Here is a 14,997-nt window from a genome sequence, read left to right as displayed (position 1 = left end):
TCTATGAAATCCTTTTGGTTGCTGGAGTTGACCTTTCCCTCCATGCAATGACTAGATGTGTGATCTTATCTTATTGCAGGCCATACTTTCCCCATTTGCTTCTTGTTCAGCTCCCCCCCACCTCCCAAACTACTGGCTTTTCACAGCATCTTCTGGTTAACGGGGTTTCCTCTTTTTGCAGCACGTGAAAACGTTCATCAATGAGAGCTGGCTGGAGCGGTCCGGGATGCCCGTCCACCCTGAAAGCCTCACATTGTTCTGGGCCTCGATTGTGTCCATCTTTTCCCTAGGGGGCCTGCTGGGCACTATGGCCAGCGGGTACTTCACAACAAAGTTCGGGAAGTAGGTATAAGTGTGAAACAAGCTGCTCCTGGAAAGCCAGTTCGAGCCACAAAATGGTGTGCTGGGATTGAGCTGGCCAGGGCTCTGCTGGGAGAAGGATTGGGCCTTGAAGGCTCCAAAGCACATCCCAGTTGTCAGCTGACCAGAGGTGGGCTGTCCTGGTCAGAATGTTCTTGCAACTGGTGGCCAGGACAGGAATTCTTCATGCTGAAAAAGTAAAGGGAAATTCCAGGAAAGCACCTGTGTGCATCGTAGTTGCAGAACACCTGAGTCGTACTTTAGGGGTTGGTGAAACCGGGCCCCGCTGGGGGTGCAAGCCCAGGGGAGCTGCAAAAATCACCAGGCAGACTATGGAGTGCATGATGTATATTAGGGTTGCCATATTTCAAAATGTGAAAATCCGGACGCAAAGTTGTTGAGCCTTTCTTTGTTTTAGTTTTGCAAAATCTCAAAAAATAAATAAATTTGAGCTACGTTTAAGGAATTTCACCAAAATCTACACTTCCAACATTGGTTGCCATATGTCTGGATTTTCCTGGACATAGCAGCAATTTCCGCCCAGACACTGTTTCTGACAGCTGAATTCCGCAATGGATGTGTATGTTGTGCAGCTGCTGTTCTGGCGAGATCTAACACAGGAGAAGCCACCTGTCCTTCTCTCATTGTGGCACAAAGGCGTGCAATTTTTTCTGCTCTTCTTGTGTGGTGCTCTGTATACGGTATGCTTAGTGTTAAGGTTTAGACTTATTGTGAAAGAATGGGTTTCCCAAACCCCAAAACTGACTGTGCAGGCAGTTTTTAAACTGCACCAAAATCCCCATTTCTCCTTAGCTAAAATGCATAAACTTTAGGCGTTGAGCAAATGCAAAACAAGAACACAGCTCTCTCCCTTATCAGTTTGACGGCAAGACTGGCCTTGACTTTACCAGTAGAACAGACACAGACATATCTTATGTCCTGACCACAAATGACGCAGAGACCCAAGTCTGGGACTAACACCAGAGCATGTTCTCGGAAGTAGTGACCTCTTGCTCCAAGATAGGAGTAGGATCAGGAATATCCTTTTATGGTCAGAAGTACAGAAAGGAAGATCCTTTTATGGTTGAGAGTACCAGAGCAGGAACATATGTGATGTCAACCTGTGTACGTACGCCGCCGTGGTTGGGCTCCTAGGGGAGGAGTGAGAGGGTGCCTGGGGGATATATAAACTGCATGAAACCTGTCATTTCTTTGGACTTGCTGTGGACTTGATCACGCAAGTGCCTTCTGCTATCCGGAGAGCAGAATAAACTCTTTCTTTGAACCAACTCGGTGTCATTTTGACTTCCTTCCTCCTGTCCCGGAGCAACGCAGACCCAATCGGTGAACTCCAATTTGGGAAACCCATTCCTTCATTTGTAAGTTTAAGTTAAGTCTGCTGAAACTGGATTTCTTATGGACAGTGCCAATCCTGAACTTACTGGATTTGTGACCATTATGCTCATTTGCCTTCAGTAGCAGTAAAGCTCTGCTGGATGAAATTTTCATCGCCTCTGGTCTATTTTGGGGGAATCCCACAAAGTGTTTAAGTTTTGTTTTGTTTTCTAAAAAAATAATAATTGGTTTTCACAGCATTATAAACAAACAAACACATAAGACAAACAAACCTAAATCTTAGCCTTATTGAAAATTACACTTATTAACATTGTTAAGTGACTTCCTCGCTTTCCCTTGGTTGAATTTCATTGCATATCCTTTTAATGGTTTTCCAAATCACAGTTCTTATAAAATTTAACTTAAACATTAACATCCTTAGATCTTCACACTATGAAATTAAACATATTAATTCATCACTTAAATAAAATCCTAAGCCAATTAAGTATCTGCAAGCTGTTTTCAGTTAATTTAGCTTAACATGTTTAACTAAGTAATCATTAAATTTAATTCACTCTTCCTGTTACTCCTCCTCCTTCTGGTCGCAGACTCTTCTGGTTAGGTCGGCCAGCTCCGAAAAATCCACCATCTTCATCTGCTATTCTTCTATTGTTGGTAATTCTTGGGTTTTCCACCTTTTAGCTAACAGAATACGCACAGCAGTTGTTTAAGTTTTTACTCTGCTCACTATACATTGGAATCTGCTCTGGCTCAATAGTGAGTAGAATTCCATGACTCCGCTGCCACTCACGGCTTCCTCCACCCTTGTGCCAACAGAAAGAAATGCCTCTTGGGCACCAACTTCATCATGCTGTCGGGGGCTGTCATCATGGGCTGCAGCAAGGTGGCCAACTCCTTTGAGCTGATCCTGGCAGGTCGCTTCCTGTGTGGCATCAGCACCAGTAAGTGCTGTCCTCCTTCCAGCTGCTCTGGACTCACTGGCAGGGCCGGGTTCCTCTGAGCTACCACCTGAGTGAAGAACTGTGGGAAAAGTGGACCAGCCTGCTCCCAAGTCTCGGTCCCTTGCTTCAGCACAACCCCTGGAACTGCAGCCTCTTCCGCTCCACTTCCAGGTCCCCACACGGGTGGCGCTGTGGTCTAAACCACTGAGCATCTTGGGCTTGCCAATCAGAAGGTCGGTGGTTCGAATCCCCACCACGGAGGGAGCTCCCGTTGCTCTGTCCCAGCTCCTGCCAACCTAGCAGTTCGAAAGCATGCCAGTGCAAGTACAGTGGTACCTCGGGTTAAGAACTTAATTCGTTCTGGAGGTCTGTTCTTAACCTGATGCACCACTTTAGCTAATGGGGCCTCCTGCTGCCGCTGCGTCGCCACTGCATGATTTCTGTTCTCATCCTGAAGCAAAGTTCTTAACCCGAGGTAATTTTTCTGGGTTAGCAGAGTCTGTAACCTGAAACGTATGTAACCTGAAGCGTATGTAACCCAAGGTACCACTGCAGATAAATAGGTGTTGCTGTGGTGGGAAGGTAAACGGTACAGCAGTGCCCCGCAAGACGAATGCCTCGGAAGACGAAAAACTCGCAAGACGAAAGAGTTTTCCATTTTCTGAGTTGCTTCGCAAGACGGATTTCCCTATGGGCTTGCTTCGCAAGACGAAACGTCTTGCACCTTTTTTTTTTTAACCGCCAATGCATTCCTATGGGAAACCGTCAATACACATTGGTGCTTCGCAAGACGAAAAAACTTGTAGAACGAAAAAACTCGCAGAACGAATTAATTTCGTCTTGCGGGGCACCACTGTATTTCCATTCTGTCATGTTTCTGTCATGGTGTCCCATTGTGCCAGAAGCGGTTTAGTCCTGCTGGCCACATGACCCGGAAAGCTGTCTGTGGACAAACGCCGGCTCCCTCGGCCTGAAAGCAAGATGAACGCCGCAACCCCATAGTCACCTGTGACTGGACTTAACCGTCCAGGGGTCCTTTTACTCCACTTGCCCCCAGTTTCTCCTCGTCCTGCCCCAGGGTGCCAATCATGGCCAGCTTTCCCAGGGATAGGTTTGATCAGCAGGGAAAGAGCATTGCTCAGTGGTAGTGTCCCTGCCTTGTTTGCAAAAGTTCAATCCCCCAGCGTCATCTCCAGGTAATTTGAGTTTTGCATCAACAGACGTTGAGCTCCAAGTGGCTCAACAATAATTTCAACAGCATTAAAAGCAACAAGCATCGCCGTCGCCATAATATCAAACCCAGCAAGGTGTAAATAAAACCAACAGCAGCAGCAAAAAAATCAATCGAAACGATTGATGCAATTCAGTGAAGCCATCGCAATTCAAAATGTCCGAAACCCTGGAGAGAGCACTGCCAGTCAGGGTAGACAATATTGAACTAGGTGGACTGACGGCCTGGTTTGGTATAAGGCAGCTTCTTCTGGACAACTTCTCCCAAATGTTTTGGGGGTCCTGCAATGCTAAGAGATTCGTCCTCTCTCTGCCTTCACGTCCAGGTATCTGTGTCCTTCTCCACCCTCAGTATGTCGGGGAAATTTCCCCCAAGAAGCTCCGTGGATTTGCAAATTCAACTGCCTCCATCTTCTGGAGCCTGGGGAAAGTCCTGGGTCAGGTGATGGGGCAAAGGTAGGATCCTGCTTATCTACCTGTTCGGGTGCTTCCTATCCCAACCCCACAACAAAGTCTCTCTCTCTCTCTCTCTCTCTCTCTCTCTCTCTCTCTCTGAGAGGGGTCTTCCGAGAACCCTGCCCCAACCTCAGATGACAGCCAGCACATGCTAGTTCAATCACCAGCCCGCATTGGCTAGCGCCAGTGCCACATGCACTCCTGGTTTTAAACCACTCCAGGTTTTGCTGCTCCTTTGTACTGGCACACAAAGCCCCTCCTGGCTTTCTGAAAGGGTGGATGTCTTCTGGTTTGCTTTTCCCAGAGAGTTCCTAGGAAACGCTTCGCTGTGGCCGCTGCTGCTGGCCTCCCATGGCGTGACTGCCTTGCTCCAGCTGCTGACTCTGCCCTTCTTCCCCGAGTCCCCACCTCACCTGTTCCTGAGCAAAGGGGATGAGGAAGGATGCCGAAAAGGTAACTGGGTGCTCTCTAAGCAGCTAGAAATGGTTAAATTACAGAATAGCCTCCCTCAAGCATACTTGGGTACAAGGAACTTCATGGGTTTCGAAAGAGATCTTCATCCCATTGACTGTATTTAATTATTATATCTGCCATGTTGGCTGTGCCACATGATAGTCAGGTGCTGGGGGGGGGGGGAGTTGAGTCACAGACACTCCCCCCCCCCACTGCCCTTGGAGATAATTGAGGAGTGGGTTTTCCCTTCATTTTCAGGGTGTGTACAACTTACATGTGGCTGCAAAACATGTTTTCTGAGTCAGATTGCCTCCACATCCCTGTTCCTTAACTTTATTTTATTTGCCTTCTCCTGCGGGATGTAGCATAGTAATTATTATTATTATTATTATTATTATTATTATTATTATTATTATTTATACCCCATCCATCTGGCCTTGGCGGCTCCCAACAGAATATTAAAAACACAATAAAACACTAAACATTAAAAACTTCCCTAAACAGGGCTGCCTTCAGATGTCCTCTAAAAACCAGGTCGTTTTTTATTTCCTTGACATCTGGTAGGAGGGCGTTCCACAGGGCGGGTGCCACTACCGAGAAGGCCCTCTGCCTGGTTCCCTGTAACTTGGCTTCTCATAGCGAGGGAACTGCCAGCAGGCCCTTGGCGCTGGACCTCAGTGTCCGGGCTGAACGATGGCGGTGGAGACGCTCCTTCAGTTGTAGCTAGAGCCTTTCCCCGTGTGTCGCCTGGCTCCCACACAGTGGGAAGAATGGTGTGAGGGCCTCTGTTTTCTCTGCCTTCACAGCCATGAAGACCCTCTGGGGACGAGGGCCTCACCAAGTGGAGCTGGACGACCTGAGGAAGCAGCAGTCTGCCTTGTGGAGCACCAAGAGTGTCTGGGAAGTGATGAAGGATCCGGCCCTGCGCCGGCAGCTGTACATCCTTTTCCTGTTGGCTGTGACCCTACAGCTGACTGGCATCCACACAGTTGAGTTTCACATGCATGTTGTTGTGTGGAAGAACGAGCTCAGAGAAAGGGAGCTGGGGGGGGGGAATCCAAATATTTAAATTGAGATATTTCTCCCCAATGAGATGAGCTGCTTCAGATTGAGGGCTTACCCACATGTACCTTTCCTCTGTACTTTCCAGGCACAGGATTGGGCTTTTCAGGATTGGGTTCGACTGGGGTGTTCATTTTTTCCCTGGTGCTTCCCCCCAGGAAAACCTGTGTTTTACCACTGAACAGGGTAAAGGTAAAGGGAACCCTGACCATTAGGTCCTGTCGCTGAGGACTCTGGGGTTCTGGCGCTCATCTCGCTTTATTGGCCGAGGGAGCCGGTGTACAGCTTCCGGGTCATGTGGCCAGCATGACTAAGCCGCTTCTGGCGAACCAGAGCAGCACACGGAAACGCCGTTTACCTTCCCGCCGGAGCTGTACCTATTTATCTACTTGCACTTGGACGTGCTTTCGAACTGCTAGGTTGGCAGGAGCAGGGACCGAGCAATGGGAGCTCACCCTGTCATGGGGATTCGAACTGCCGACCTTCTGATTGGCAAGTCCTAGGCTCTGTGGTTTAACCCACAGCACCACAGGAGCAAACAGCAATTCGCCGAAACCCTATGTTCATTTGCTCCAATTCAGTGGTAAAATGAGTGGATTTTTGGAAGGGAAAGCGCAGGGACCAAATTCCCACTCAGACACAGAACTGCCCCTAGAAACGTGACTTCAAAAGGAGGTGCCTTCTGATAACTTTTGCCCACTGATTACTTATCAACATTTACCTCTTCTCCACTCTTTCCAAACACGGTCCTCAATTTAAACCTCTGTGTCTAAGTGCACTTTTATTCTTCCAGGGATTCCCCCCCCAAAAAAACCCCAATCTTTAAAGCTCAATTGCAGCAAACATCAACCCATGGAAAACACAAATTAATGTTTGCTCCGATTCAGCTTTAAGTAGTGGATTTTCACTATTTAAAGTTTGGCCTAATGCGAACCTCTGGGTAAGGCAAAAGCTACGTGTGGATAAGCCCTAGCAGCTATTTGATAAAGCCTAGGGCTGGATCTACACACAAGGGGAGAACGCTATAAATAAGTCAGAAATTAAATCATTACAGCGGAACCTCAGTTTTCAAATGTCTCGGCTGCCGAACGATTCGGAAGCTGAATGCCGGAAACCTAGAAGTGAATGCTTCCGTTTTCAAAAACGCCTCAGAAGTTGAATGGCTTCCTCGGTGCGTTTTTCCATTTTCACCATTCATTTTGCCAACAGCCCTTTGATTTTCGGTTTTCGAACATTTCTGAAGTCAAACAGACTTCCGGAAGGGATTGTGTTCGAAAACTGAGGTTCTACTGTATAACAAAGGGGGCAGGGGAAAACACTATGGAAAATCGCAAATAATTTTTTGGCTCTCTTCTCTATTGCCACCTGGTGTTGTGTGTTTATTATTATAACGCATTCAAAATGCTGTTTTTGAACTAATGAAGCTGAGCCCCAGGTTAGCTCCTCCTCAACTGTTCATTTTCTCTCTCCGGAAGTCCTGCTTTCTCCCAAAACTTCTCCCAAACACTGTCACTTGATTGACAAATTAACTTCTTCCCTTCCTACAGGAGTGAGGATGAGGCCAGAGGTGTCCAGGGACCACCACTGATCCTCCTCCTTCCCTCCCCAGAAGGCTCTCTACAGGTAGAGTTGGTTCCCCTGATGGGCCCCCTTCTCAACGTTTTCCCCCCTCTCCAGATTTACAGCTACACATTTGAAGTCCTGCAGACGGTTGGTTTCGACAACGACCACATCCCGGCCTTGTCTTTGGGGATCAGCCTCAGCGAGCTCCTCTCTGCCGTCTTCTGTGTGAGTGAGGGTTCTTGGGGAGAGCCGCCCCCTTTGGAACCTCAGGAATGGGGGCGGGGTGAACCTGGCCCCCCAGGTCTCTCAACCTGGCCCTCAGGAATATGCATGTCGCAGGGAATTGCATTGTGGGGAAACTGACATCAGACCTAGGCAGACCAAGTCCAGATGTGGAGCCCAAGCACTCCTACCAGGCCTCTCCCAAAAAGTCCTTCAGGGGGGTAGTGGTAGACGTGGAGGGCCCTGGCAATTGCCCACATTTGCCCCCTGTTGACCCGAGCCGGGGCTTGGTGGAGCACCCCGCAGCCACTGCAGAGCCCTCTGTCCTTTCTGTCCCCAGAGTGTCGTCATTGAGCGTTTCGGAAGAAGAGTACTGCTCTGGGGAGGTTATGGACTGATGGCCACAGTGCTTGCTGCTGTCACGCTCACCATCTCCTTGCAGGTAAGAAGCCAAAAAAAAAATGGGGGTTAGGGTGTTTGCCTGACAGCCCCTCACCTAAGATGTGGCCAGCGGTCGGTCTCTGACCAAACTAGGCTGCAAGTGACCCCAGCGCCTGGCTCAGAGTCGGGGAGGGTGAGCCTGGGACTGCTGTAAGAACTAGGTTGGTGGCCGGGAGCCCACAGGATCTGAGCCCAGAGATTGGTGGTCAGGAGCCCAGATGCCTTACGAAAAGCCAGATTCACCAAGGGTGTGTTTGTGTGTGTATCAAGCATCTCAGCTGCACCTAAGGAAAGGAGAGAGGCCCACATAGCCCTGCAATCTGCGCCCATAGCTGCCAACCGTCCCTTATTTGGTGGGAAAGTCCCTTATCCCAGCACCGTGTCCCGCTGCTGTCCCTTATTGATGATGTCCCTTAAATTTCCCGGGTTTCAAAGGAAGCAGCTCCTCTCCCTCCCTCCCTGCCGGCCAGGGAGGAGGGAGGCTCCAACTGTCTTGCTTGGCTGCGCTGCTCACCCAATAAGGAGTCTAAGAACGACTGGGGGTGGAGCTTGCATGCCTTGTGCCGATCAAATCGGCCGCGTCGCCTGGGGACTCGCCTCTGCTCAGCGCTTCCCAGCGGAGAGGTGACAGTGGTTTTCCTTGCTGCATCCCCTTTGCCGGGTTGCTGCGCTGTGGGAACCACCGCTTGAGGCTTTGTTTGGCTGCTGGCTGCGCTTTCTGCCTTTGGCTCAGAAGTCGAACATACCTGTGTCCGGAAAATCCCTTATTTTGGCTGCTGATCCCTTATTTTCGAGGCTGCTGGTCCCTTATTTTCAAATCTGTAAGTTGACAGCTGTGCCTGCGCCCAGGGGGAACTTCAACTCTCACAAATGAAAACGTGCTTTCATTTCAGCATTCCTTCTCCTGGATGCCCTACTGCAGCCTTGCCCTGATATTCTGCTTTGTGATCTGTTTTGGAGCAGGCCCAGGTCAGTGATGGGGCACTTGTTCATATCGATAGGCAGTTTTCCCACTCAAAGCTCTCAAAGTGAGGCACTCATCCCTCGAGAAAATTTGTGGAGTAAAAACTGACTGATTAACTTTTAAAAATAATAATCAGTGTGCTCTTTGATTTCATTTGATAGCATGGCAGTAGGGGGACAAATAAGCAAAGTGCCCTGAAAGATTATCCAAATCTGGCTTCACTTGCAGTTTTTGGGCATCGAGCCAATCAAGGTTTCAGAAATTCTTGGTGAAGCACAAGACTATTTCTCAGGCTACTGTGAGCTGCCAATTCATCCTAAACATTTAACTTCACATTCTGCAGCTTATTATTATTATCATTATCATCTAGCTTTAGTGTTGTTTAAAATTAGCTGTGCAATCATGAGTTTTGTCCAGAATGTATTGATCTTCTCATAGACTGTAATATATTGTGGGTTGACTCTTTGCACTAGAACATAAAATTGCAGCAATCAGATTGTATCCAGGTGGTTCTGCTTTGGCTTTGCTGCTGCTCAACCGATTGATTGCACTCAGCAGTGATTGGGGGGCAAGGGAGGAAAGAAGGAAGGAAGGAAGGAAGGAAGGAAGGAAGAAAGGAAGAAAGGAAGAAAGAAAGAAAGAAAGAAAGAAAGAAGCCAATGTCATGCTGAGGCTCCCTAGGCTGCCTGAGTGGGCCCAGGAAATTGGGGAGGAGGTCCAATCCTGGCTGTAGCTGCGCCTTTGCACAAGAAACTGAGTGAGTTCCAGTGGAGCATCCAGCGCAGTGCAGGATCAGCCTCTCCACTTGCAGAGCTGGGAACTTTGCCCCTGGGTTCCTTTGGCTATGGGTCCTGGTGCATGGGGGCTTCCCTGCAGCTCAGCTACAGCCCACCAAACACATGGAACTTTCCCCAGCTGAGTGTCAGGCTTCGGGGAATTGGATCCCTCCCCCGGTGTCAGTAAATGAGCAGATCAAACGAAAGGAACGTTCTTACCAGTTAGTTTCTTTAATAATCACATCGAGGTACATAGGAATGCATATCGCTCTAGAAATGGTGTTGCTCCCGGTTAAGGTTTACCCCTTCCATCCCCATTAATCTACCTCATTACGTCTGGTAATCTGAGCTTGTTGCCGCTGCGCTTTCTGTTCTATCACTCTCAAAGCCCGTCTAGTCTTAGGCAAAGGGGGCGGGGGTCAGGAATGCTTTCCAAGGACACTGAATCTGCCAGCTGTCTCTCTCCTGGTGTTTGCTCTTCTAGCTGCTCCTCACCCAGCATTTCCCAGCTTTTCCCCTCTGGACGATGTCCCTCTACAAACCACTGTTCTAAATCAATACCGTCTTCCTCCCACCAGGAAGGTTCAGAAAAATGGGGGGCGGCTCCCACCATTCCTCCTCAGTCCAGCCTCTGACACTGAGGCTGGGTAGGCAAAAGGAGGTTCACCCCAACCCCCCTTTGGCACAAGAGCCTCCCCCATCCACAAGTGCGTCCTCCACATTCCCCCTGGAGGCAACACGGTCATGAAAAAAAGATGGCTCGTGATGTAGAGCTCAGTCGGTAGAGCATGAGGCTCTTAATCTCAGAGTTGTGGGTTCGAGACCCAGGTTGGGCAAAAGATTCCTGCATTGCAGGGGGTTGGAAAAGATGACACTCGTGGTCCCAATTCTACAATTCTATGGAAAAAGCTGGAATCTGGAGCTCAGCAGCTGTAACCTCAGGAAGACAGAAGCCCACACTTGGAGGGCAGGGCTTGGGGGTCGTGCCAGCTGATGAGCCACCCACTGCCGGTCTCACCCCACTCCCCCACCCCCAGTTCCCCTCACTCCCCCCCCCCCGGGCCCAACACCTTCATCTCCATCACCAACAACAGGGCCATATTTTCACTTGCCACATTCTGAGTGTCACGAAGAGTACAGCGTCTGTTCCAAGCCACTTGGCCACTGCTGGGGCATCAGAGACGGTGGGAGAGGCTCCCTTGGGTGCTCTTTGCAGCATCATTTTCTAGCCTAGTGGTGGCGGCAGGAGCAGCCCTGACCTTTGGTTCCTCCCTCCGCAGCCGGGGCCGGGGCATCTGTGAGGATGGAGATCTTCGACCAGTCCTCCAGGTCATCTTCCTACGTGATCAGTGGAGTCTTAAACTGGATCGGATTCTTCTCGATAGGGATGGTGTTCCCATTTGTCGTGGTAAGCGGGACTTCTCCTGATGATTCCATTCCCCTCCCTGCCCCAGTATCCTGCTTCCGCTGCGGGAAGGTGGCAGGGAAGGTGGTGCTGGGCTGCATCAATTTGCCAAAAGAGGTTTGCAGGGTGGTGCGAAGTTGTCATTGCAAAGGCTAGGCCCTGCTGGGAACTGCAGGGGTCTGTATGGAGATCACCCAAGAAGCAAAGTACAGTGGTAGCTCGGGTTAAGTACTTAATTCGTTCCGGAGGTCTGTTCTTAACCTGAAGCACCACTTTAGCTAATGAGGCCTCCTGCTGCCGCTGCGCCACCGGAGCACGATTTCTGTTCTCATCCTGAAGCAAAGTTCTTAACCCGAGGTAATATTTCTGGGTTAGCGCAGTCTGTAACCTGAAGTGTATGTAACCCGAGGTACCACTGTATCCATGCAAGGAACCTATCCAGGCTTGCCTTATAATTCTGTGGGGTCGGGTTGTGTCTGTTTCCCCCCCCCCCCCTCTCCAGGAACGCATTCATCAGTTCAGCTTCCTCATCTTCATGGGAACTCTCTACGTTTCCGCAATCATTATTTACTTCATCCTGCCAGAGACCAAGGGGAAATCGATCCTCGAAATCCGAGAAGAGTTTGATAAACTCAATTTTAAGAAGAAGCAAGCTCTTGGCTCAGAAACGAGCTTCGCAGGAGACCCTGTGCTCTGCACCAAGCTATGACGGAGCTCTCGGGCATAAGGAGGTCAGAAAACTGTGCAGGTGAATCAGGCCCACTTAGTCCCAGCTTCCTGCTCCTAGTCTAGATGCCCACACCCAGGGCCTGAGTCCATCTGCCTTGCCCGCTGGTGCTCCCCAGCCACTCGCTTTCCCTTCAGAGGCAAACTGCCTGCTTAGAAGCAAAGCCTCAAAAAGGTTTGGGGAGATATTCATAATTATGAACAATAGCGGAACAAAAACCGATCACTGACACCAGTGAGACTGACAGTCGTGACAGGCGGAGCCTTGCCAGGAATGGCCCCTGGCTTAGGAGTCTGCTCCTCCTCTAAGCTGCTTTTGGCTCAGCTGTGGGATTCAGAAAGCAGGTGACTATTGCTGCCATTTCAGACTGGTTTGGGGCCAATTGGTTTTATTGCAGGTTTCTAGCTGCTTGGCAAGATCCCGATCCATTTCATTAGCTGGATATTTTAAAAGATGTGTTGCTCCGTTTTCCTGACTTTTGTGATATGTTGTAACTGCTATTTTATCATGCTTCGGAAGTGGTTGTACTGTGCTTCGAAGGACAATGTCCTAGAAAGCAATTTAGAGAACTCTTAAGGGGAAATAAACAAACAAAGAAATAAACCAACTCCAGATCATTTATGAACAAGTTTATAAGTCTAAATGCAGAGCCTAGCGGGGGCACAACTATGTTGGGCAAATGGTATGTTCATTTCTGCTCTCTGCTGCCTCTTTTTTTAGCTAGCGGCCCCTCCATAAGAGGACCAGGTCTCTCCTCCCGCAGGGGCTAATATTCCTTTCCTGAGCAAGGGTTTGGAGTGGGTGGTGTTTAGAGTCCATCGATGGACACAAAGTGGCTCTCCCTGTGAAAGACCAGTTTTGCTGACCAGTCTCTGGGGAAGTCTAATCAAATCAACCTGGTGATCGATGGAGATTGTTAGGCTGAAGCTAATGAAAATAACTTCAAAAGAGCCTAATGCAAAGTTCTGCTTCAGGCAAAATAACAACAACAACAACAATAATAATTGTTATTATTATTTATACCCCACCCATCTGGCTGGGTTTCCCCAGCCACTCTGGGCGGCTCCCAACAGAATGTTAAAAACACAATAAAACACCAAACATTAAAAACCTCCCTAAACAGGGCTGCCTTCGTATGTCCTCTAAAAGTCAGATAGTTGTTTATTTCCTTGACATCTGAAGGGAGGGCATTTCACAGGGTGGGCACCACTACCAAGAAGGCCCTCTGCCTGGTTCCCTGTAACCTCACTTCTCACAGTGAGGGAACCGCCAGAAGGCCCTCAGCGCTGGACCTCAGTGTCTGGGCTGCATGGGGGTGGAGACGCTCCTTCAGGTATACTGAGTATTTGCAGGCAGGGGGAATGTGGATGATACAGTTGAGGCAGTTGTGATTTCTAGTCACAGGTCTGAGGGGTTCTTCTTTTGCCCTGCAATGTCATACCCCGCAACTGTCCCTATTGTCCCAGGGCATCCCGAAATTACAGAACTCGGGTGTTTTTTTACCAGATGGAGGTTTGTTCTGATTTGGCAGTAAACAGCAGGTTTCCCCAGAAAAAGCTATGGGGAAAGCTGAAACCTCTCAGACACACCACTAGGAATCCTGGGACAAAACGGAAGTGTGGCTGAGCCCCAGATTTGGCAGCAGAGCACCAATGGTCTATTTACAACTACAGTTGTACCTTGGTTCTCAAACACCTTGATGCTCAAACAACTTGGAAGCCAAACACTGAAAACCTGAAAGTAAGTGTTCCGGTTTGCGAACTTTTTTCGGAAGCCGAACGTGCTCCATTTTGAGTGTTATTCTTCCGTTTTGAGTGTTCCGCTTCTGATTTGAGTGTTGCCCTGATGTCTGTCTGCTTTTGCTATTTATTTTGCGTTTTTGTTTTTACGGCTCTTTTTTGTTTCTGTGACTGTGGAACCGAGTTCAGCTATTGATTGATTGATTGATTGTGTGACTGCAATACATTGAATATTGTTTTCATTTTATGGATCAATGGTCTCTTTAGATAGTAAAATTTATGTTAAACTGCTGTTTTAGGGGTCGTTTTTAAAAGTCTGGAGCGGATTAATCCATTTTGCATTACTTTCCATGGGAAAACGCACCTTGGTTTCAGAACGTTTTAGTATTGCAACAGACTTCCAGAACGGATTAAGTTTGAGAACCAAGGTACCACAGTAACAAAATGTTCCCCGGGCAGAAGTGCAGCCCAACTGAATTTATACAATTTGAGGATGGCAAACTGCCAAAGCCCCTTTCCCCAAGTCTGGGGGGCGTTCACATGGGCTCGCTGCCTTTTGAGGATGTAATTGGTCGTGGACACCCACGGCTGGTTGATCTATTTAGCTTGGCGGTTCCAAACTTTGCACGGGAAAGGAAATTAATCCATTAATTGAAAACCTGCATAGTAATTTTTAACTTCGAGTAATTGGTGCCTGCTGATGGTTTTGGCAAGATAGCTACGAGAGAGAGAGAGAGAGAGAGAGAGAGAGAGAGAGAGAGAGAGGTTTGAGAAGCAGCCCATGTTGCATCCCGTTGAAAAGAGCCGGCTTTTGATCAATTGGTAGCGCCCCCCACACCTGTGGGGGTCTTTGAACCGGAGATGGGGAGCTTCTTCTCTAACCTGGTGAGTACCTCCTTCTTCATAACCCATAGCTATTTTACTTTTTTTAAAAAATCCTCAAAAGTTACCCATAGAGCAAAAATCGAAACCATAAATATTGATCGATCAAGCAAATAACAGAATTCGTGTTTTAAAAAGCCACTCGAATATGAGCATTTTGGAGTATGGTCTGACTAGCAATGCAAAAAGTTTGCCCTTGGCAAGGAAGGGTAGGGCAGCAGTAATGGGGAGCAGCGCTCTGTATGAGATAAGGTTACCAGATTTTTTTCAATGAATCCGGGGACACTTTTCAACTTCAATGGATTTTGTATGGGGACTGATTTGTACATCCGGGACTGTCCCCAGGAAACGGGGATAACCTTAGTGTGAGACCCACTTGAGGATTTGGCTGTGAGGGTCTTTGTAGCAGCAGCATCTAGA

The 14,997-nt window shown here is 48.6% G+C and overlaps 1 protein-coding gene across 1 annotated transcript in view; it reads left to right on the top strand.

Annotated features, from left to right (window-relative positions):
* LOC310667170 (uncharacterized protein) overlaps nucleotides 1-14,997 on the top strand; it is a 32,002-nt gene that overhangs the window by 2,707 nt on the left and 14,298 nt on the right. Inside the window, exons 3-13 of the mRNA XM_083418893.1 lie at nucleotides 182-342; nucleotides 2,533-2,657; nucleotides 4,214-4,343; nucleotides 4,648-4,796; nucleotides 5,603-5,784; nucleotides 7,536-7,646; nucleotides 7,984-8,085; nucleotides 8,978-9,053; nucleotides 11,105-11,232; nucleotides 11,732-11,931; nucleotides 13,423-13,468. Of these exons, the coding sequence (XP_083275019.1) occupies nucleotides 182-342; nucleotides 2,533-2,657; nucleotides 4,214-4,343; nucleotides 4,648-4,796; nucleotides 5,603-5,784; nucleotides 7,536-7,646; nucleotides 7,984-8,085; nucleotides 8,978-9,053; nucleotides 11,105-11,232; nucleotides 11,732-11,931; nucleotides 13,423-13,468 (1,410 nt within the window). The remainder of the gene's footprint in view (nucleotides 1-181; nucleotides 343-2,532; nucleotides 2,658-4,213; nucleotides 4,344-4,647; nucleotides 4,797-5,602; nucleotides 5,785-7,535; nucleotides 7,647-7,983; nucleotides 8,086-8,977; nucleotides 9,054-11,104; nucleotides 11,233-11,731; nucleotides 11,932-13,422; nucleotides 13,469-14,997) is intronic.

The sequence above is a fragment of the Podarcis tiliguerta genome (assembly GCF_965153285.1).
Source record: "Podarcis tiliguerta genome assembly, chromosome: 16".
NCBI classification, from domain to species: Eukaryota; Metazoa; Chordata; class Lepidosauria; order Squamata; family Lacertidae; genus Podarcis; species Podarcis tiliguerta.
This window is presented reverse-complemented; position numbering and strand designations above follow the sequence as displayed.